The sequence below is a fragment of the Sus scrofa genome, chromosome 1, assembly GCF_054392235.1.
Source record: "Sus scrofa isolate SSC_HxYL_T2T_F1_AM1 chromosome 1, Sscrofa_HxYL_maternal_Yorkshire_Landrace_v2.0, whole genome shotgun sequence".
Lineage (NCBI taxonomy): Eukaryota > Metazoa > Chordata > Mammalia > Artiodactyla > Suidae > Sus > Sus scrofa.
In genome coordinates, this window is record NC_139383.1 from 271,895,758 (window position 1) to 271,919,606 (window position 23,849).

At 40.1% G+C, this 23,849-nt stretch overlaps 1 protein-coding gene across 22 annotated transcripts in view; it reads right to left on the reverse strand.

Moving 5' to 3' along the window:
- C5 (complement C5) overlaps window positions 1-23,849 on the reverse strand; it is a 137,560-nt gene that overhangs the window by 14,928 nt on the left and 98,783 nt on the right. For all 22 annotated transcript variants that reach the window (XM_085011285.1, XM_085011204.1, XM_085011216.1 and 19 more), the window contains 11 exon segments: window positions 19,081-19,170; window positions 17,179-17,391; window positions 16,634-16,709; window positions 12,480-12,639; window positions 10,391-10,486; window positions 8,913-9,084; window positions 5,733-5,938; window positions 4,183-4,335; window positions 3,306-3,371; window positions 2,098-2,179; window positions 1,047-1,095 (listed from right to left, as the gene is read on the reverse strand). In XM_085011285.1, the coding sequence (XP_084867411.1) occupies window positions 1,047-1,095; window positions 2,098-2,179; window positions 3,306-3,371; window positions 4,183-4,335; window positions 5,733-5,938; window positions 8,913-9,084; window positions 10,391-10,486; window positions 12,480-12,639; window positions 16,634-16,709; window positions 17,179-17,391; window positions 19,081-19,170 (1,363 nt within the window).

Genomic DNA, 23,849 nt, shown 5'->3' on the forward strand with positions numbered 1-23,849 from the left:
TAAACACTTTGGGATGGTGTTTTTTTAAGTGGGATAATGGCCCCAAAGATGTCCATCCCCTGAACTTGTGGATTTGTTACTTTACACAGCAAAAGGGACTTGCAGGGTATGATTAAGTTAAGGATCTTGAACTTGGGAGATTCTCCTGATTATCTGGGTGGGCCCAGTGTAATCACAGGGGTCTTTATAAGGGAAAGAAGCAGGAAAGTCAGAGAAGGAGAGATGATGATGGAAGCAGGGGTCTGAGTCAGAGAGAGAAACTGGAAGATGCTGTGCTGCTGGCTTTGAAGATAGAGGGAGGGGCCACAGCCAAGGAAAGCAGGTGCCTCTAGAATCTGGAAAAGAATAGGACTTGGATTTTCCCTAGAGCCTCCAAAATGAACATGGCCCCGATAACACCTTGACTTTAGAACTTCTGACTTCCAGAACTATAAGATAATACATTTGGGCTGTTTTATGATATTACATTTATGGTAAATTGTTATACCATAGGAATAAGCAATAGGAAATGAGGAGAGTAGCCAATTCAGGCCTTGGAGTTAGCTAAGGATTCGGCATCTGTAGTTCTCAACGCTGGCTACCCTTAGAACCTCCAGGGGTAAGGTGGAGTTCTGTATAGTTTTAAAAGCTCTCCAGCTAAATTCAAAGTGCAACCTGACTTGAGAATCCCTGGCTAGCTGGCAGCGGCCAGGGATTTTGCTGGGCGAATGTGATTTTTCTAAGAAAGTAGGAGCTGCTTCTCAAAGAATCCTTTGCTCTTTTCCTAATATTTATATATCACACCTCTACCTTTCTGGAAGACAAATTAATAGTATAGCGTTTGAATTAGAAGAAGGTCAAAAGTGGGAGGGAAAACTATATACAAGCAAAACAAAGCTGTTCTGTACAGTAAGTAGCTATTTACGAATACCTATGTTCCACATTTGAAAAGTAGGCAATTTTGCATCTTCTGGACATTCTTAAAATTCAAAAAGATTTGGAGAGGTAATACTCTGGCAGAAATGAGATCTTGAAGTTTACTCTCGCCTTGGAGGAAATGGGCTCACCTGGCACAGGCCACTATGCGCTTGTATTCTGAGCTGCTGTAGCTGGATGCTGGCACATACAACAAACAAACAAAAATAAAAGTAAACTGTTTTGTAACTGTTTTGGAATGTGTAAGAACAGAATCATTAATGAGCATATCTCTGAACACACTTAAAAAATGATTTGTGATTTGGAAGTTGGTACTTTCAATGATTTTAACTGAGATTTGTGGCTACTGACAATCCCAGGAAGTCTTGAAATCATTAGAACAGTTCCTTGCTCTCCAAGAATTTATAATTTAAGGAAGGAGTCATTTAAGGTAAATGTGTTGCTAACGTGTTTGGAGAAGGTAGCAGGGAGGAGGAGCTGATGCTTGGATTTGCTGGAAGTTGGAAATTTCTTGTAGGAACAGATTTCTGAGCCACAGACCGATGCCATCAGGGCAGAGGAACAGCACACACCCTGTCCCTGGGGCCATGGGTAAGGGAGGACTGGGGTGTGTGAGTGGATTTGCTTCTGGGCTGGGAGGGGAGAACCAACCCATCAGAAGAGGGATCTAAGGGCCATAGGTAGAAAAAAGACAGGAACACTAAGAAAAGATCACAAGTCCTGGGGAGAGCAAATTGAAGATGTGGGCAGAGAAATGTGCACTTGCCAGATCCCTTGGAATACAGAAAGGGTAAGGGATAAAAACCCAACAGAGTGGTGAGAGACACTCAGGGCCCGGGAACGGAACGCTGCCACAAAAGTAACAGAAATTCAAGGTTCTGAGACCTTTCTGTAGCTTTACAACTAGTTATATTATTAAAAGTAACTTTTAGTCAAAACAATTTCCAGATTAGTAGTGCATACATCTAGCTTATTTATTGTTAATTAATATCAATTTCCAACTAATATTAAAGTTACCTCTATGATAATAAATGGCAGTAATGTTTACTCAGATGTCAACTGCTTGAAGAATTTGATTAAGAATTTTTTTTTTTTTAATTTAGCATGGTTTTCCTAATCAGGGAAGCTCTTTGGCATTCTTCATGCTTAGCCAAAATGATAGGGTAAATCACGCTCTTTTACCTTCAATATCCTGGATTTCGATTTTCAAATCAAAGCTGCAAACTTCCTCAGAGGTACTGGTTTTGTGAACCACAGTTTTTACCTATATTGGGACAAGTGAACAAGAAGATTCTATTTAAAATGGGGAGTAGAAAAGGTATTCAGACAGTACTGTGGCTGCAAGTGGGAAGCTTGATGTTCTTTCATCATCCAATGCAAATGGTATACATTAATTTCCCAGCAACTGGACTTTCAGAAACTCCATTTGAAACATAGTGAGAATCCCAAAGTAAGCAAAAAACCACCTCAGTCCAAGCAGAACCTTGGTTCAAATCCCAGGCAGTCAAATCTGAGCACCTCACTCTATAGGAAAGTTTTTAAGACTTTCATCCTCGTGTCTATACACTCTAATTTTACCCATAGCACTCCAAGATCATGAAGTTTGTTTTTCTCTAGCCCACAAACCACTGCAGTAACAATAAATTATAGGTGTACATGGACGGGCAGACATGCTGCCCAAAGTAGCAACTAAAAATGACAGAAAAGTGGACCATCCATCTCCTCGACCCTCATGCAGTCTTATTTATTTAGCTGCGCTTGTGGCATGAGGGATCAAACAGCAGTGACAATGCTAAATCCTTAACCTCTAGGCCACCAAGGAACTCCCCTGCAATCCTGTAAACCATCTTTGAAAGAATAAATGTACTAAAGATGAGCTCACAATTAAATAATCAATAGAATGTTAATTTATGCTCAGAACACTCAGCATACTGAGTTTACTTTATTTTAGGCATCTGGCAGTTACAAGTTTTTCTAAGCTGTTTATGTGTGTCCATGCAGTCTATGGTTAAAATAGAGGAAACTTAAGCCCTTACATGTATACATCATTCCCCAATGATGCTGAATAAATGAAATGAGACCATACTGACCACAGCATCCACGTATATATGTGAGTGTGTACATACCTACATGTCATGTATATATACAGAAACATAAAATTATTTCTCTCTATATATAATTATATACATCTAATTTACATAAATACAGAGACTACATACATATAAAGATTAGAAATTGTGGGGATACCTACCAAGATAGCTAGAAAGAATAATAAATGACTTACTTTAGTCATGGTTACCCAAGCCCAGATTTCTGTAACTTTGTGGCAAAGTCAACCTTCTTATATGTTTCTTAACCCCAATTAAGTCCACTCATCATGAAATACTCACATGCACTGTAGCCAAGCCACTGTTCTGTCCAGTACTGAACACAACAAGGTCATCATTGAGAGGCACCTGGAAAGATTTTTGCATTCAATATTATTTCTCATGCAGATTTGCTTTTCACAAACACAGACTTGTGGGCAGTAAGAACTATTTCCAGTTATTAGTGTATTTAAATATACCTTAAAATAATCTAAAATGTGGTAATTAGAAAAATACGTATTAGCAGCTGTAAACTGACAGCTACTATTACTGATACAGAACCTGGTTTTTCCAATGCGTTTTTTCCTTTGGGAAATTCTCATCATCTACTGAGGTTTTCATTTTAAAAACTCTGGTAGTAGCAAAGGACATGGGGCACATTGTTGAAGCCATTTCAAATTTGGCCACAGACTGCGTGTGTGACTGGGATCACGCAGAACCACTGGCAGATTCCCCAATGTGTTTTCTCTCTTACTCTACTGCCAAGTTTTTGTGTGTTCTGTTCTCTATATGTGGAATATTCTTCCTTTTTTTTTTTTTTTTCACCTGGCCAACTCCTTCTGATTCTTCCAAATTTAAACTGCCTACCAGGATGCATTTGACAAACTCTTCCCACCTCTCAGCCTGGCCCACGAGGCTCCACTCTGTCCATTTCCCTAGCAAAGATCCTATTTTTCAGTGTTTGTCTAAACGACTCTCTCCTTCACACTACAAGGGTTCTTTGTGTTTTACTTATGAATCCCCAGTGCCCAGGGCAGAACAAGAACCCCTGCTTGGGACATAGGAGGTACTAATTTACATTTTAAGGAGTGAATAGTTACATTTGTAAAAGAAAGGTGGAACAGATGATTTCAAAGGTCCCATCCAGTTATAAAATATTATAAAAAAATCCATTATTTACCTCTACTGGCCTCCCAATGAAATTCTTCTCTGTAATTTTATAATGGTAGAAGTCACCTCTATGCTTGTAAGAAACTTTGACATCCATATTCAAGAGGAAATTTTTAATCAGGAGTGAATACTCTGTCAGGCCCTCGATGGCATTGATTGTATCCTATTAATAATCAGCAAGGCACAAAAATAGGTTCACTCATTTATATACTCCCTGTTGACACATAACCTCATGAGAGGGTGAGTCAGCATTGCCTGGGGATGAGGCTGGCTGAGGGAAACTGGTTGAGGATCCCTGTGTGGAGGTGGAAGGATGCTCTCTCCCTCCCCCAGTAAGGATGCTGCTGTTAGCAGAGAGAGGGAGGAAGTGTGGCCTCAGAGCCAGGTTCTCTACATGTCCTGAGCACACGACCTCAGGAAAGCTGCTCTTTGCAGAATGCCTCCAACTCCCTGCATGGCTCTGTATCTCCATCCCATCCTTAAGTCTCAGCTTAAATATCTCCACAGTGAAGACACAAAGAAGCTCCCCCTTTCCATTTTTCTGTTTTAATGTTCTTCCCTTCTGCCCTTTAGAGCATTCATCTCAATTTACAATATTTTTATGTACAGTTTATCATTGGCCTTCCCCACTGCAATGTAAGATTCATGGGGGCAAGTAGTATATCTTTCTTGACACCCATTATAATTAGTAGCTACACACATGGTAGCCATTCAACAAGTATGTGTTAAAGGGATAAATGGAAGAATTCAATTTTTTTTTGGACCTCCTCTTCCTCATCTGCAATATTAGGAAAAGTGGTTAGATCAAGAGATAGCAAATTCATGTCTATTCCCTCTACCCATATCCATGTAGCCAGTGCTAATCAGTGAGGCCCTCTTTCCTGCTAAGCCTCCAGTTGTGCCCAGGATGAAACCATTTGCCTCCCTGGATTAAACGATCACTAAGGTCATCCTGAAAGACCCCTCCAGCTCTAAATGACACACTGCATCGTCATTGACCGAGCATCCAGGGAACAGGGAAGATACTGATATTTGAGACGAACTTGAATGTAGATTATATTATACAACTACATAATAGTTATAATGTAAACTATATATACTCAAATGAGTTTACATTGGTAGAGACAGAGAAACATATTAATAATCATTATTCCTCTCACTTTTTACGTAGTTTTGAGGAAGGGAATATCAGTACCTTTGTCTGCATGGCAGCCACTGTTTATTAGTTAGGATTTAGCATAATTGCTGAAAACCCTCCTAACCCTTCATGGTAATTAAGAATCATAAAGGAAGTACTGGGCTTAGAGTCAGGAGACATGAATTCTGATTTTGGCTCTACCACTAACTTCCTGAATGAAGCTCTGGGGGCTGACTTCCTCCTCTGTATGAGAAAGGTGCCAATGCAGATAATCTCTCAGGGTCCTTTATTCTAGTCATTTATTCATATCTTTCTTATGCTCTTTTGGTGACAGAAGCATAGAGGCCAGAGGAGTGTGGAATGTGTGGTGCGAAGCGCTAACAATGTCTTTAGGAGGATGAAACAAGAGAAAGAACTGTTACCTGGGTGGAATAAAAGCCACCTCCATACCTCTGCTCTTCCGATAGCCATTTGATGATTGGGTTAACATAATTCATGTCTTTCAAGTTCAGACTGGTAAGTAAGGCATAGGCTGTGGTTTCTACCATACGTGCTGTACCAGTGTTAGGTACAGATCTGTCTTTCTTTTGAAGATCATCTTTCCAAAAACGATAAATGGGTGGATTACCTGAACATCAACAAATCATCCGGGTTAATATGATGAACAGTGTGAATTTGGCATAACAATTCTAGCAGGTGTCTAGAATCTTACTCTTTTTTTAAACTTTTTTTTTTTTTGCTTTTTTTGCTTTTTACGGCCACACCAGAGGCACATGGAGATTCTCAGGCTAGGGGTCTAATTGGAGCTACAGCTGCCAGCCTATTCCACAGCCATAGCAATGCCAGATCTGAGCTGCGTCTGCCACCTACACCAGAGCTCATGGCAATGCCAGATCCTTAGCCCACTGAGCAAGGCCAGGAATCGAACCTGAAACCTCATGGTTCCCAGTTAGATTTGTTTCTGCTGTGCCATGGTGGGAACTCCCAGAATCTTACTCTTTTGTAAGAAGAACTTTCTCAAGGTGATGAATACAAACGAGATCCCTTAATACAGGGCTGTTTGTCTTTATTTAGAAAAGTCAGCATGGAATGTCTACATGTAGTAGGGAGCAGTAGTATGGTAGAGTGGAAAGGGCAATAAACTGGGAATTCACACCCCAGGTTCCAATCTCTACTCTACTACTAACTGAGCTGTCAACTTGGACACATTCTTTTAGTTCTGTAGGACTCAGGTTCCCAAAGTGTATACAGTACTTTCTTCCTGGCAGTGCAAATCAAGTGAGATATCAAATGAAACTTTTTTATAAACCAGAAGCACCATACACATAAAAGCTTACTACTATTATGGACACTAGAAAATAGAGAACTTTTCTCCCTGACCAAAAAAAAAAAAAAAAAAACCAAAAAAAAAAACACCCCTACATCCTAGAAATTATGAGATCACACCCAAAGCTTTAGTTTAGTCTTCTATTATCTCCTCCCAATTTAAAACACTAAAGACAATTTCATAGATGCAGCACTTTTCATAAATTTGTTTCTAAATTATATATATTTTTATCGATCTAATAATTTGGACCTGTCACCACAAATCCTTTTTGAACAACTATTTTAAGAAGCCAGTAAAGCATATTTGGAAATCTTTTTTGATTAGATTAGTCAAAATTTCTATGTGTCTGTTTACTATTCATAATAACATTATTTGTATAACTTTGAACAAAATGTTTTCTTCTCTCTGGAGGCTATATTTAGAATGAAAGTTTTGGTTCTTTTTTTTTTTTTTTTGGTCTTTTTAGGGCCACACCCCACGGCATACGGAGGTTCCCAGGCTAGGGATCTAATCCGAGCTGTTGCTGCCGGCCTATGCCACAGCCACAGCAACGCCAGATCCGAGCCGCGTTTGCAACCTACACTACAGCTCTTAGCAACGCCGGATCCTTAACCCACTGAGCGAGGCCAGGGATTGAACCTGCAACCTCATGGTTCCTAGTCGGATTTGTTTCCGCTGCGCCACGACGGAAACTCCAAAGTTTTGGTTCTTAAAGATACTTTCAGCTCAAATATTATTTGATTTATTAAGTTTCCTTTTAGCTCTTAAATTCTATGATTTTATGATTCATTTCTTATAATACCCAAGACATTTCTTTTGTGTTATTTTAAAAGTATTATACAAGCGGTTTTGAGGTATAAAGAATCAGTTATTTTTAAACGATGACAGAAGTCAAATTTTGTAGATGGTGATAAACCTCATGTAAGATTTATTAAACTTTTAGAAAACTTTAACCAGGAGAGGGCTCAGAAGTGCTCAAATATGTCACTACTGGTCCAGGCACATTGGCCAATGACCAGTGCTTCTCTCTATTTCTTTACTTTTTTTTTTTTTTCCGGTCTTTTTAGGGCCACACCCATGGCATATGGAGGTACTCAGGCTAGGGGTGGAATTGGAGCTGTAGCCGCCAGCCTGTGCCACAGGCGCTGAATCCAAGCTGCATCTGCGACCTATACCACAGCTCAGAGCAACGCCGGATCCTTAACCCACTGAGCGAGGCCAGGGATTGAACCTGCGTCCTCATGGATAATAGTCAGATTTATTTCTGCTGAGCCATGACAGGAACCCCTCTATTTCTATACTCTTGACCCATAGAAGCAATAACCTTACTCTTCAAAATGAAATGCATATCTTTGCAGTCAACATGGTATGCTACAAGCCAGGTCATGCACTCTTCTGGGACTCACGATGGCCCCATAGCACCTTGATGTGAATGAGACTCAGGCACTTCTTGCTCTGGGTACAAGCTGACCCAAACCAGGGTGCATGGCTGGCAGAGAGGAGCACAGACTGGATTTCAGCCTCAGTTCACCTACCTGCTTGGGTGCTTTGTATGGTGCACAGCTGTATGCAGGAGTCCTGCAGGGCCCCTGTCATGACTTCCAAGGTCATGGTACTTCCTTACTCTTTCCTTCCCTGATATCACTTCCTACCCTCATCTCGATTCTCTCTAGCCACACTGGCCTCTTGGTCTTTCCTGGAGCACCAGGCATTCTCCTAATTCAAGCACTTGCTAAGGTGTTTCTCCACTGAGAAACACCCTTCCAGAGAGCCACCAGCCTGCTTTCTCAGCTCCTTCAGATCTTGATTCAAATACCCTTTTCTCAGTGAGGCTTAAGCCTGACCATTCTCTCTGAAATTACAACCCACCTCCCGGCCCCTCTCTCTTCCCTGCTTTATTTTTCTTCATATCAGTCATCACTTACCTATTCACTCTATGCCATATTTTAGTAATTTATCCTGTTTGTCTCTTCCTAACTGGAATGTAAGTTTCATGAAGGCCTGGTTTTTTGTTTGTTTGTTTTTGGCTTTATCCCTGTAGCCTAGAACAGTGCCTTGTGCATAGGAGGTACTCAATACATATTTGTTGAATTAAGGAATGATGAATGAGTGACTAAATGAATAACGGGGCTTGCTGCATTGTGTTGTGATGGTTTGTTCCTTGAGGGCAGGGATTGTCTCATTCTACTCTACATCCCGCTACCCCTTCCCAGAATTAGCAGATGCTACAAGCTTAGCAGACACTTGACAAATACACGTCGGGAACAAGTCATACCTTTAACCAAAGCTTCTTTCTTCAGGGCTGAGACAATTGAACGAAACTGTGGGTGTGATTTATCTCCCAGGGAAAGAGCATAAGCGGCAATAGCCAGTGCAAAGGTGCTCCGGGTTGAGCGGGTATTTTCAAGCAGAAAGGTGTCAGCTTTAGTTAGAGCCATGCTGATTTTCTGGGAACAAGAGCAGAGGATACGTAAGTTTCTTTGTCAAGTGTTGACCAATCAACTGATGAGAACTATCCTCTGGTTGTACCCCGCTGGGGCAGGCAAGAGGAAGAGTAGAAAGAGAAATGTCCTAGAGGAGATGGATGGTGTCTCCCTACAGCAAATCCCTCCAGGAGAAGGAACAGAGCACAACCTGAAAGTGAAAACAAGATGGTCCACACTGGGTTAAACTTTTTGCTTCTGAATCCGCCCCTCATCTGAAGAGGTTTTTCCCACTTAGTTTCTGTGTCCCACATTAGACCTCGTCTCCAGGGAGAAGCAGCACCAAGCACAGACACGGCTTTCCCCAATCCTCCCCAACAGAGCTGAGGCAGATTCACATTTTCAAAAGGAGTTTTACTAAATACAATGATCAGGAGCAGAAAAAGAGCCAAGCTGCCAAAGTGCTTTTAGATCTTAAGGATTCCTGGGAAAATAGTCTCTATTACTTTATCCTGAGACAATTAAAATAGTTATTTTGGGTAAGCAGGTGAGGAGGCCTCATGGCGCAATGCTGCTAACACTTTGCCTGGCACCTTCTCCCCCAGCTCCATCTGACTCTTACTCATGTTCCACCAGGCGCTGCCAACTCTTCCTTGTTTATTTTGTCTTATTGAATATATATATGCATGTGTGTATGTATACAATGATTCTCTTGAACTAAACTAAAAAATCATTTTGTTTTGTGATCTGAGTCCTATAAATCCCCTTGGGTTTTTCCGTCTCAGTTCTGTATGCTGGTTTGAAGGACAGGTCTAATTTACTTCCTTATCAGGGTCTCATCTCTGTTAACCTTGGAAATCTTCTATGTTGATTTACTTAAGTGCATTCTTTCCATTCTCCCTTCAGCTTCCAAACAAATGAAACAGCAAAACCCCAGGCAGCAAACATGGTATGGGGCATCCTCTGCAGTTCCACGACATAGAGAATACAGAAGAACTCTGGTTTTCCAGGTTATGAAACAACAGTCACATTCACAGCCCGAGATTAAGCAGAGGTAAGAGAAGGAGGCTGGGGACATGGGGTCAGAAGTTATCAATTCTAGCCCCAGCTCTATGATTCAGATACACAGGACAATCAGATACACTTTTCCTACAGATCTCAGTTTTCTCAACTGACAGTGAGTGGGTGGGACTAGATGTTCTTTAATACTGATCATAACTATGAAATCCTTAAATTGTGGAGCTAAAGTTATTTTCAATGTGCCCCACCCCCTCCAGCATATGGTACAGAACTAGATGATGGGTGTTGGAGAAAGAAAACTCTTACTTACCATCAGGGGGCACAGATCAAAAGCCTTTCTAATTCCAATCACAGCAAAGGCTGTAAGATACAAGGTGTTCTCTTGTGCTTCAATAGGCAAGGTACCCTGAAAACAAGCAATGTTCAAAAAGGAGAGTGAAATAGTGTCTTCAAAGTGAAATGACCTGGCTCTAACCTCCACTTTGGGCCTACGCTCCCTCTCGTCCTTCAGGCACTCCAGATGGGCTGCTTGCATTTTCTCTAAGCTCTGAGTCTTACTAAATGCATTCACTTGCTCTTCTCTCCCCCATCTCTCCATCCAGATTCAAGGCTCTACTTTACAGTTCACCCTCACCTTCAAGACCCTGGTAAAATGCCATTTCCTCTATGAAGCACTATTCTGCCTCTGTGCTCCCATATTTTTTCCTCTTAAAGCACTGACATTCCATCGCAACGTTTATAAGACCTTTTGGGAAGTGATCTTGTTACCTCTCCAGCTTTATTTCATGCCACTCACCTCTAGCTTATAGTCTCCAGCTCTTTAAACAAACCACCCTCTCCCCACTTCAAAATAACAGGCATTCTGTTTGCTCCACTTGGAACACTCTGCCTGCCTCTCTGCTGCCTAGCTCCCAGAAGCCTGGTTAACTAATTTTCTCAACTCCTCCTATCTAGGTTGAATCTCCTGCTTTCAAAGAAACTATGTTTCCCTTTTCTTAACATGTGTCACACATTTGAAACCACTTACTCAATGTCTTGCTTCTTTGCTAGGTTGTAACCTCCGCGGTCTCAGTGACCACACCTGTTTTGTTCACTGTTGAGTCCCTACCACGTAGCACTTAGTACCCTTAATATGTATTGTATAATACATATTTATTGAATAAATAAATGAACACACACACACTTATATCTTGATTAGAGGTGTCAGTATTTACACCCTACTTTCCCTCCAGTGTGTGAGCTCCTTTGTGGCAGGGATACTCTCTGGTCTACTCCCCTCCCCCATGGTGCCCCACAGAGGCCCTTGCATGTTTTAGCTGCTCACTGAATGGTTGTTGAATGGATGCAGATAGTTGATGGATGGGTGGGATCTTAAGAAAAAAATGTTGTACTATTTTACTCTTCAAATAGCATCTAGATGATGTCAGTTGCCCCCATACTTGGTGGGAGTTGTAATCTGCTATTATGGCAAAAGAGAACCACTATGGTACCCTGGTCAGCCAGGGTGGCCTCTGGTGTCTTGTATAAAAGGGATGGGACTGGGGCAAGCAAAATAAATACATAAATAAAAGCTGTTGAATCCACAAACAAATAAGCAAAAAAAAACCCAGAAGTTCCCATTGTTGCTCTATCTGGTTAGGAATCCGGATAGTATCCATGAGAACACAGGTTCAATCCCTGGCCTAGCTCAGTGGGTTAAGGATCCAGGGTTGCTGCAAGCTGCGGCTTAGCTGCAGATGCAGCCTGGATCTGGCATTGGTGTAGGCTGGGAATTGCAGCTCTGATTTGACACCTAGCCGGAGAACTTCCCTATGCCGCAGGTGCAGCCCTAAACAAACAAACAAACAAAACCAAAACAAAACCAAACCAAAAAACCATTCTGACGAGTGGAAGACACTGTAGCAGTATTTCAGAGATTTTGTAATTCAAATATGTCAATGGATTCCAATCTCAAATAACACTTTGTTGTACTTTTTAATAAACTGACCCCATCTCTTTTTTAACAGTGTAGATAGGATCTTCCATCTTTCACTACAACATCTTGCAGCCTTGACATATAAGCATGCTCTGAAATTCAGGTACAGATTCCATAACAAGTGTACATGGACAAATTAGTACATTTTATACATTCTGAGGTTTCTAGCACTTGTGCCCTGTGACCCACTAATGCCTGTCATACCAGATGTCTAAGATCTCACTCATCTGACTTATCCTTAATTGTCTGAAGAGCAGGAAGGGGAGACTTTTCAAATTCACCTGTACTTTCTATTCACCTGTACACCAGAGGAGTTTCTTGCAGGGCTACATATATTTTTTCCCTTTCTTCTTCATCCTCCTAAAATGGATGAGAACATAAACTTGTAAATAAAGTATTGCTAATTTGCATTTGTTTTCTTTACCTGTAATTTTATTGGTTGATACTCAGAATTTTCCTTGAATGATCCATTTCCTAGTTGACATTTCTCAACCAGCCACAATATAGAATTACAAATTGAATTCAGGTCTTGATCTATATATTTACTTGCTTGTCCAAGTACTCTTAAAGCAAAAGCAGTTAACCTTAGAGACATAAATAAATAAATATTTAGACATTGCTTCCCTTTTGGTTTTCAATTTAGTGTGTTTTAGTTCATACTACATTTATTCTTTAAAAGAAAATGTTTTAAAACATGCAATTCCAGAGTAAGTTGTCACCATTTTACAAGGGCTGGGAAGATTTTAGGAAGATCTCCAAAAACAGTCAAATGTGACCAGTACATCTTCTATGATTGCAATACTGTTAGCCTGCACCCAAGCTGAAAAGTGATGCCTGATGATTAAAAAAATTAGTCTCTAAAGACAATAGTGGTGAAACAAATAGTTTTGAGTCAAAGCACCGACCCATGAAGATGAGATATGCAAGATCAAAATCATAAAATTCCGGAGTTCCCCATCGTGGCGCAGTGGAAATGAATCCAGATAGGAACCATGAGGTTTTGGGTTCGATCCCTGGCCTCGCTCAGTGGGTTAAGGATCCAGCATTGCCATGGGCTGCAGTGTAGGTTGCATATGCAGCTCGGATCTGGTATTGCTGTGGCTGTGGAGTAGGCCAGCAGCTACAGCTCCAATTCAAACCCTAGCCTGCGAACCTCCATATGCCAGGGGTGAGTCCCTAAAAAGACAAAAAAGACAAAAAAAAAAAATCATAAAATTCCAAACTCTAATTGAACAAGATACACGCACATTATTGTTTGAAAGCAGCAATATTTACAACAGCCAAGACATGGGAACAACCTAAGTGTTCATCAGTATATGAATGGATAAAGAAGATATGGTGTATATACACAATGGAATATTACTTGGTCATAAAAAAGAATGAAATAATGCCATTTGCAGTAACATGGATGGATTTAGAGATTATCATATCAAGAGAAATGTCAGACATACAGATATCGCATATCACCTATTTGTGGAATCTAAAAAAAAATGATACAAATGAATTTATTTATAAAATGGAAATAGACTCACAGACACAGAAAACAAACTTATAGTTACCAAAGGGGATAGCAAGGGGGGTGGGAGAGATAAATTATGACTTTGGGATTTGCAGATACAACTACAGTATATAAAATAGAGAACCAATAAAGTTCTACTGTATAGCACAGGGAACTAGATTCAATGTCTTATAATAAACTATAATGGAAAAGAATCTGAAAAAGAACATATGCGTATATATATATACACACACACATATATATACATATATATATGTATATAATCATTTTGTTATATACCAGAAACTAACAGAACATTGTAATTGAACTATATTTCAATTAAAAAATCATAAAATTCTAAAAAAACATAAAGTTCTTGATTGTAAAATTTGTACAAGCTATCTGATTGAAATCCCTATCTGCAGTCCGAATCTCCTTCCCCAACATCTGCGGGAGTGTTTATCGCTTCCCTTTGAGCCATGCCATTGATGCAGAACTTGCCACCTCCCAAAGAAGTTTTAATTATTATGATTACTTAGTCAAAAGGCAATCTTCATCTCTGCTAATGTCTATTTTTTTTTAAGGAAAATAATCATGTTTTGGTCATTTTCTTCTATGTATATGTTTCTCCCAAGAACTAGCAGAGTTGGGTCTAGGACAGTACACAAGTGTTTCTATGTTTCTGGTTGAATACCATCCGCTCAGTCTTGCTCAGAATCTTGAAAGGCTTGAGGGCTTTCCTGAAGACTACTGCACCTTCTCATGGGGATTTCTGTTTTCTGGGAGTTTAGTTTCCATCTCCTGCTGTGGTGATTTCCAGTTTGCATCAACCCCATACTACCTGCACCCTGGGTGTTATCTTCTGGTTGCTATTCTCCAGGGACCTAATGTGTCTTTTATTTTTATTTTTTTGTCTTTTCTAGAGCTGCACCCGCAGTATATGGAGGTTCCCAGGCTAGGGGTCAAATCGGAGCTTTAGCCACCGGCCTACACCACGGCCACAGCAATGAGAGAGATCCGAGCCACATCTGCAACCCACACCACAGCTCATGGCAACACCGGATCCTTAACCCACTGAGCGAGGCCAGGGAACAAACCCACAACCTCATGGTTCCTAGTCGGATTCCTTAACCACTGAGCCACGACGGGAACTCCTAATGTGTCTTTTAAAATGTGCCAGGCACACAGGGTCATCAGACCCATTTCTAAGGTACAGTCTGAAACTTGGTGACTGATTGTACATAGAGCCAAAAGGAATGGAGGAGTTGAACCTGGTTAGTGGAGGACAAAATACAGAGGATTGCTGTGCACTGATTAAGGGAACAGAAGGACAAAAGAATGAATTTGTCATGGAGTGTGTTTGAAGGGCCTTTGTTCCCAGAAATACAGATCTGTGGCTCAGGAAAGAAGACAGACCTTGAGACGTTGATTAGGAATCATCTGCATAGGAGTTATGGAAGTCATGGGCTAAGGTGAGACTGCACAAGGAGAAAGTCCAGAAAATAAGAGGGTCAAGGATGAAATCCTGGAGACTGTAATAGTTAAAGGGCATAATCCTAAAGATAATTATTCTAGATTGAAAATCCCTTAAAAGTGTTTAATACAGTAGTTTCTATAAAGCCATCTGTCACAGAGTTTTTATTAAATGTTTTATCAAAGCATGATAGTATTTTTTGAAAATAGATTGCCATAAGGGTTTATTAATTCAGACTGTCCTTCCCTCGAATCATCAGGATTTTGGAAGTTATTGTGCTTCACCAAGTACTTACTGAGCACTTACTATATATGTCAGGCATGTACCAGGCACTAGGAATACTTACGATTGTCTATGTGGAGCTTACATTCTAGTGATAAGACATTCAATAATTGAGATAAGTAGGAATGTTAGGGATAAATTCTTAGGAGAAAAGGAAAATTGTGGAGAAGGATATGAAGTATTAAGATGGGGTGCAATTTTAGTTGGAATGATTAACAGAGGCCTCACTGAGAAGGTGACCTTTGGCAAAGACTTGAGGAGGTAAGGGAGCCAGGCATGCTGATACCTAGGGAAAAGTATTCCCCAGGAATAGGAGAAAGAGAGACTAGTCAGTGCAAAGGCCCTGAGGTAGAAGGATAGCTGGCATGTTTGAGGAACAGCAAGAAGGCCAGTGGGGCTCAAGTGGAATGAAAGAATGGTAGGGGATATGATCAAAGAAGTGAGATAGAGCCAGACTATGTAGGGCCTTGTAGATCAGAGTAAGAAGTTTAGTTGGTTTTTTTTTTTTTTTTTTTTTTTTTTTTCTCTTTGCCATGTCTGTGGCATGCAGAAGTTCTTGGGCCAGGAATTGAACCTGTGCCATAGCAGTGACCCAAGCCACCGAAGTGACAATGCTGGGTCCTTAACCTGCTGAGCCACCAGGGAACACCAGGAGTTTAGTTTTACCTTAAGTAAGATGGGAAGCTCCTGAATGCTTTTTTTTTTTTTTTCTTTTTCTTTTTTTTATGGCTGCACCTGCAGCATATGGAAGTTCCCAGCTTAGGAGTCAGAATAGAGCCTACACCACAGCCACAGCAATGCCAGATCTGAGCCACATATGAGAACTATGCCGCAGCTTGCAGCAATACCGGATCCTTAACCAACTGAGTGAGGCCAGGAATTAATCATAGTCTTCCTCATGGAGACTATGTTAGGTTCTTAACTTGCTGAGACAGATTGGGAATGCTACTCCTGAATGGTTTTGAGGCATGACCTAACTTATGTTTTCACAGGGTCATTCTAGCTGCTATGTTGAGTATAGACTGAAGGTGGGCAGAGGGTAAAGCTGAAAGACCAGAGGGAGCTAGTGCCATAATCCAGATAAGAGATGGGAATGGCTTGGACCAGGATGATGTGTTGGGGTTGGTGAGAAGTAAAGTTCAGGATATATTTCAGAGGTGCGGCCAAAAGTACTTGCTGAATCAGATGTGGCGTATAAGAGAAAGAGGGCAGTGAAGGATGAGCTTTTAGCCTGAGCTACTGGATGAACAGAGTTTCCATTAAGGTTGTTAGTCTTTAGTTAATTAACTATTCTATGAAAATGGAAGCCAAAATCTCTACTTACCAAGTGCTAGCACTTCCACTCTTCCACATGCTGTAAGAATGGTCAGCATTTCGAAAGGACATGACGCTCACCACGCCTAAGAGGCACCCGGAAAAGAACACAGTGCTTCAGTGACCCTCGTTTCTACTTAAAGAGGGCTTTATTAGCCCCTGGGAATGGTAAACTTCCTTTGGTGTTGGGCAGCAAGCTTATACTCTGTGGCCAACACTGAACTTTGCAAAAGAAGTATATGAATTGCTTGAATTGGGAATTATCAAGTAGAACATTCTGAGCTCATTCAAGAAGGAAGGAAGTGCTCTGTAGAATTTGGAATGCAGGTGTCTTGTCTCTCATCCAGGCATTTTGGGGAGGTAAGCCAAAATGCTACAGCAAACAGTATTTAGTTGTGTAATAGAGTCCACCTCATGATTTTTTTTTTGGCTGAAATGCTTTTATAATTAAGCTTTTGTGTAATTCATAACTTAAATATTAGTTTAATTAAATCATCCGTTTAAAAAATCACAAAGATTTTTAATGTACAAGGTGTGAAATAGATTTTTTTTTACCTTCTCTTAATTTTTTCTGCAGGTTCTGTCTTTGAGCTAATGAGTTAGAAGAAAAGATGTTCCAATTATTTCCTGCTTCCAGGTAGTGAAAAACATAGAATACTGGGACAATACTCATCAGTTCTGCCTCTGCATTCCCTTTGGGGAGGTGAGTAAGGATATCAATGCCTTCCTGACTAAGAACTGCAGACATGACCTCTCCTATAAGCAGTCCTGAAAAAAAACAAAGTCAAAGTAGATACAAGCAATCTCTATCAACTTCTAACTTAATAACAGCATATTTGAAATAGAGATAAGTACAACCATTCCCATCCTTTTCTTTTTATCTAGCAGTTGAATTACTTCTTATTTTTTTAAATTTAATTTAATTTTATTTTTTTATTTTCCCACTGTACAGCAAGGGGGTCAGGTTATCCTTACATGTATACATTACATGAATTACTTCTTAGAACTAGGGAGAGAAAAAAAAGATCTGGTTATGGAGATAGATTTATTTTTTAAAATTATTTATTATTATTATTTTGCTTTTTAGGGCTACACCCATGGTCTATGGAGATTCCCAGAAGAGGGGTCAAACTGGAGCTACAGTTGGCAGCCTACACCACAGCCACAGAAACTCAGGATCCAAGACACATCTGCGAACTAGACCACAGCTCATGGCAATGCTGGGTCCCTGACCCACTGAGCAGGGCCAGGGATGGAACCCAAATCCTCATGGATACTAGTCGGATTTATTTCTGCTGCGCCACAACAGGAACTCTGGGAGATGGATTTAAAAGAAACACCAAAAACAGGCTTAAAAATACCACTGAAATATGGGGGTAAGACGGTGTAATGCCGTGGGCAGATTACAACATAGGGGGCATGGTAAATTTGTTGCCGTTCCAACTGATAGCTTTAGATAGTATAAATCCTATGAATCAATTGCTTCCACACAGCAAAGCAGAGAGTCTGACCTGTGAATACTTTATGTGAGTGCTATGAGGACTTTGTCTATAACTCATCATGAGATCCTGGAAAACTGCTTTCTCGTATATCCAACAACACAGTTGAACATGGTTAAAAAGGTCCCTTCCACTACCAGTATTCTGTGGTTCCAAGGTTTTATCTGAGATAAAATGTAGTCAGGACATTCTATTATTTTAATGATAGGTCACTGAATTTTTAAAGGCTGAAGATAAGGGGATAAAACCTACTAAAGATACCACTTGTGCAAATGGTACTCTAGCAGAGCAGTGTTGCTTTCTTGTGGCCATTTGCAGGTCATAAAGCCTTCTCTGGAATAGGACTGCCACTAGGATCATGAAAGTCCTTTAAATCTGGAAGCAGCTGCAACCTCATTTTAGAGACGTTTTTGGGCCAGTGACAGCCCCACCCCCTGTCATGGGAACATGACTCTCCATTCAGATCAGGCCAGTGGAAGAAGACAGTTGGAAGAATGGTCAGGGGTTTGAATGTGGGAGTAGGAATAGGGTCCTCCTAGAGGTCCCCCATGGGGACAGAAGAAGAGGACAAGTAGGATAATTATGAAAATATTTGTTTTCTCTGAAACACAAAGTGAAATAAGAAATTTAAAATAGCACTTGTTGGAGTTCCTGTCATGGCTCAGTGGTTAACGCACCTGACTAGTATCCACGAGGACTCAGATTCGATCCCTGGCCTTGCTCAAGTGGGTTAAGGATCCAGTGCTGCCGTGACCTATGGTGTAGGTCACAGATGGGGCTTGGATCCCGTGTTGCTGTGGCTGTGGTGTATGGTGGCAGCTACAACTCCAATCCAGCCCCTAGCCTGGGAACTTCCATATGCCGCAGGTGTGGCCCTGAAAAGACAGAAGACACACACACACACACACACACACACACACACACACACACACACACACACAGGCACTTGTTAATTTACCTTTTACACTCACAATCCTCTTGACTTTTGTTTTGGGGACTAAGTCTAATGGTACCCTGTATGGGAACTCCTTTCGTCTGGTCATAGCACCTGAAATATAAAAGAAAATTATTAGATTTACATAGAGTTCTTGAGGAAAGACTATTTGCAGATTATTTATAATATACTTGCTTTCAAATATTTTTTAAATGACTCTTTTATAATAACAATATTAAAATTTAAAAAGGAGGAGTTCCTGTTGTGGCTCAACAATAATGAATCCTACTAGTATCCAGTGAGGATATGGGTTTGATCCCTGGCATTGCTCAGTGGGTTAAGAATCCTGCATTGCTGTGGCTGTTGTATAGGCCGGTAGCTGCAACTCCGATTCAACCCCTAGCTTGGGAACTTTCATATGCTGCGGGTGCAGCCCTAAAAAGCAAAATAAATAAATAAAAAGGAAGTTAAAAATAATCAAGGATTTTAATTAAACCCTAGACTTATATAATCCCTTTAAATAGGGTATTAAATTTGACTGTAAGCTTCCTGATCATTATAAGATAGGAATAAATAGGTTATATAAATCTTATTCATAAGTAAAAGGGAGCATGCTGTTTTGCCCAAAGAGAAAAAATTGTTCTCGGAACTGAAATCTAAAAATAACTAACATGTAATTCCTTAGTTGAGGAAATGTGAAGATTAGCTCCACCGGGAAGCATGCCCTGAAATTCTTCCCACCTTCTTCTCTCCATCTAACTTAGACACTTTTTCTTTTTGCACAATAACGCAGTTTAAGCATGCCTGTATCAGAGAGTTTTCTACTATAATCATTTGTTTATTTCATTAAAATGATCGTACTTATCATTCTACTGATAGAATACCAATCTCTCTGCTAAGCTCTTCGAATGCACTGTTACACAGAATACTCACAGCAACCATTCGTTCTGGGTCTATTATGACTATTTTAATTTTATGGATAAGAAACTGAGGCTTAGAAAGTCAATTGCCAAGGTCACAGAGCTAGTACAGATGAAGCTGCATCTGAGCTCAGGACACTTTTACTACAGAGCCCAAAATAGTCATCATACAAAGAGTCTCCTCCTCCCATTGTCCACTATTCCCTACTGAATGCTCTAGCACAGTCCCTGGTACATGGCCCATGCTTTTGGAAAAAAAAAAAAAAAAAAAAAAAGAAAAGTGACATTTTACAATTAAATGGCCAAATAAAATGGCTTTGCAGAAGAGACAAGATTGTTTCTCTTCTTTCTTCATCAACCTTTGATAAACGCTGAGGATATAATATTAAAATAAACTCAGTGAAGACATTTAAGAGCTTTGTAGTGGAGTTCCTGTCATGGCGCAGTGGTTAGCGAATCCGACTATGAACCATGAGATTGCGGGTTCGGTCCCTGCCCTTGCTCAGTGGGTTAACGATCCGGCGTTGCCGTGGGCTGTGGTGTGGGTTGCAGATGCGGCTCGGATCCCGCGTTGCTGTGGCTCTGGCGTAGGCTGGAGACTGCGGCTCCGATTAGAGCCCTAGCCTGGGAACCTCCATGTGCCACAGGAGCGGCCCAAGAAATAGCAAAAAAAAAGACCAAAACCAAAGACAAAAAAAAAAGAGCTTTGTAGTGTGGTTGAAAGAGCGTTGAGTTCAGAAAGAGCTTACTCTGGATGTGACACTGGGCAAGAAACCTGATTTCTCTTTTTCTTTTCAGGTCCACACCTGCTGCATATGGAAGTTCCCAGGCTAGGGGCTGAATTGGAGCTGCAGCTGCTGGCGGCCTACACCACAGCCACAGCAATGCTAGATCCTAACCCACTGAGCAAGGCCAGGAATTGAACCCTCATCCTCATAGATACTAGTTGGGTTTATTATCGCTAAGACACAATGGGAACTCCAAGACACCTGATCTTTCTATGTCTGGTTCTGCTCATCAGTTAAATAGAGGTAATAACATTTTCCTCAATAGGGTTTCATGAGGGTAAAAATAATATAGACAAAGAGCCTGTCAAACAGTTTGTGCTCAATATATGGTACTTAGGATAGTAGGTTGTTTGAGAAATTTCAGTTCTCATTAGCAACTCTTCTGCCAGATGGAAAAGGTACAGAAGAGAAAGCTGAAACTAGGGGAAGTCAGTTTTACTCCTTGATAGAGATCATAAAAAAAGACCCACCAAGGTATCATATATAAAGGTAGATGCCAGAGAGATTAAAACATTTAAAAGTTAAATCTATAAAATCAATAGGATTAAATAGCCAACACCATCTTTGCAAACAAAAAGTGAGGAACGACTTAAATATATAACCATAAAATGAAATTATAATAAATTTGACTATATCAGAATGAGAGGTTCTAGTTCAAAACTCACTAAGTTCATTATCGCCCATAGAAGTATACCAGAGACAAAATCAATAAGAAATAGATAAGAGGACCCAAGTGGAAAATATTAAAAGAAGTGCACAAGATAGGACTAGGCAATTCACAGATGAGAAGCCTGAATGGCCAACAAGCATACAAAGAAATGTTTAAAATCACTGCAGTCAGAAGAATCCAAATTAAAACTATAATGAGATGTCCCATTTTAGAGAAGCAAGTAATACCAAGCGTGGGTGAGGATGTGGAGTGTTGAGAATCCTCACGCATTGCTGGTAGAAGTGTAAATACTAGAGCCATTCTGAATAGCAATGTGATAGAAGTAAATGACACGCAGCATAGGTGTGCCCTTTGATCCAGAAGTTCAACTCCCAGATATACAGTCCAGATAAATGCTTACAGATTTGTAAGGGAGATGGACAAGGATGTTCGTTGCAGCATTGTTTATGGGAGTTGGGGAGCTGTCATGAGGGGATGGATAAGTAACACTGGCGGAATATATTTTGAAATACAGTGTAAGAAGCAGAAATTAAATGTATGTATAGCAATTGAAATATTTCTTTAAAACAGAATATTGAGTCTGAAAACTTAAGACCTAGAATAGGATCTTAGCACAGTACCTTTTATATATTAAAAAGACACAAACACACGAAACAACCTTACCTCCCTATTCAAAGACATATATCAAGCATATTTGAGTGGGGGCATGTGAAGGAAGGGAAGGGGAAGTGGGTGTCAGGAATGAGGAGGGAAAATAAAACACGAGAGAGGCTTGTCCAGACTAATGAAGATGGTGTGCCAGGAAGTGGCGGGGGTGGGGGGTAGGGGTTGGGGGGTGAACTCTCTGTATCTGAGATATGAAAAGAATTGAGAAAGAGAGCTTGTTAGAGAGAAAAAGCAAGAACCAAATGCTAGGGCTACTCTTGTGTATTGAGTTTTTGTGTTTAGTCTTCTTTTAAGCTAATGTCACACAATTTTAAATACCATTCTTTTACAATTTGTCCTGATACCTCATTCTCCCTCACTGATGATTTTTCTCAGATTTCCTCTCACATTATTGTCATTTACTTTCCAAATTGGTTTTTCAGTCTTTGAAAAAAATCTGTAAAATATTACATTGGTATAGCAATTCCAGTATGTACAGATTGGAAGTATTTAATAAAATTTCTGAAATAAACTGCATAGAATTTGTTGTCATCTTTATCCTCTTTAGCTACCTGAATCTAAGTTGTCTACAAAGGATAACGGAAAAAAGTCATATGACAAAATTGGAAAGAGGTATAGATTACTTTTTTTTGGAACCAAATTTCAGTTTTTTGTTTTTTTTTTGTCTTTTTGTCATTTTTTGGGTCTTTTTGCCATTTCGAGGGCCGCTCCCTGAGGTTCCCAGGCTAGGGGTGGAACCAAGATTTTTGATGGAGAGATCTGCTCCCAGATAAAAGACCACTGTCCTCTTGTGGCTCTCATAGTCACACCTAGGATGGGTAAGACAGGGCCGTTTTGGAAAGCTGTTTGCAATGTTAGTGTATGAGGCATAAGGGTGAAGAGAAAGAGAAGACACAGGGTGCAGTGGCTCTGAGGTGTGATGTAACTGCATGAGTCCAAAACCTCAGAACTTGTCAGAATCTCCCCATTGATCCTTCACAAGCTGGGAAGAGGTCTATGTGAAGATAAAATTAGAGAAAAACACTTGCTTGTGAATTTTTCTTTTTGTTACTCTGTTGAAGTCATCCTTATTCAGTTTATGGGACTCAGCTGATTTGAAATGTAAACATCTTAATTCCTGGCTTTCCTAGAGGAAATGGCACCCTGAGTCTAGTCTAGCCTAGTCTAATCTTGATTTTTAAGGAAACACTTTTTTTTCCATTGCTGAAAGAAAAGAAAAATGATACAAAGCAACAATAAGGTAAATTTCAACCATTTAATAAGAGCTACAGCCCATCTGTGTTTTTTTGGTAAAAAGAATTGTTAACTGAGCACATTCTAAATTTCATAAATACATATGTATTTAGGCTTTGATTAAGTGCTCAAATGTTTGCAAAATTCTATTGAGAAGATTCAGAATATCTCAATCAGAGGAAAAGCAAGGAAGCAGAACAATGAGGAATGGCTTTGTTAAGTAATTAATTAGCATTATTGTGTTTTCAAATAATGCATGTTAAATAAATATGTAAATGACTTTTTCTTAGGGGTTCTTCAATGGTTCTATAAGAAAATATTATGTTATTATTGCGATGGATAGAAAATGACAATGTATAAGGAAAATCATGCAATTATTACTATTTCACTGCCTTGCATTTAAGACTAATGGGATTATTTTTCTTTGTTCTAAATCCATCCAGATTATAATAAACACATGCTATGAAGAATGTCAATGAACTAAGAGGTAGCTATTTCTGATTTTAGACAATTAAA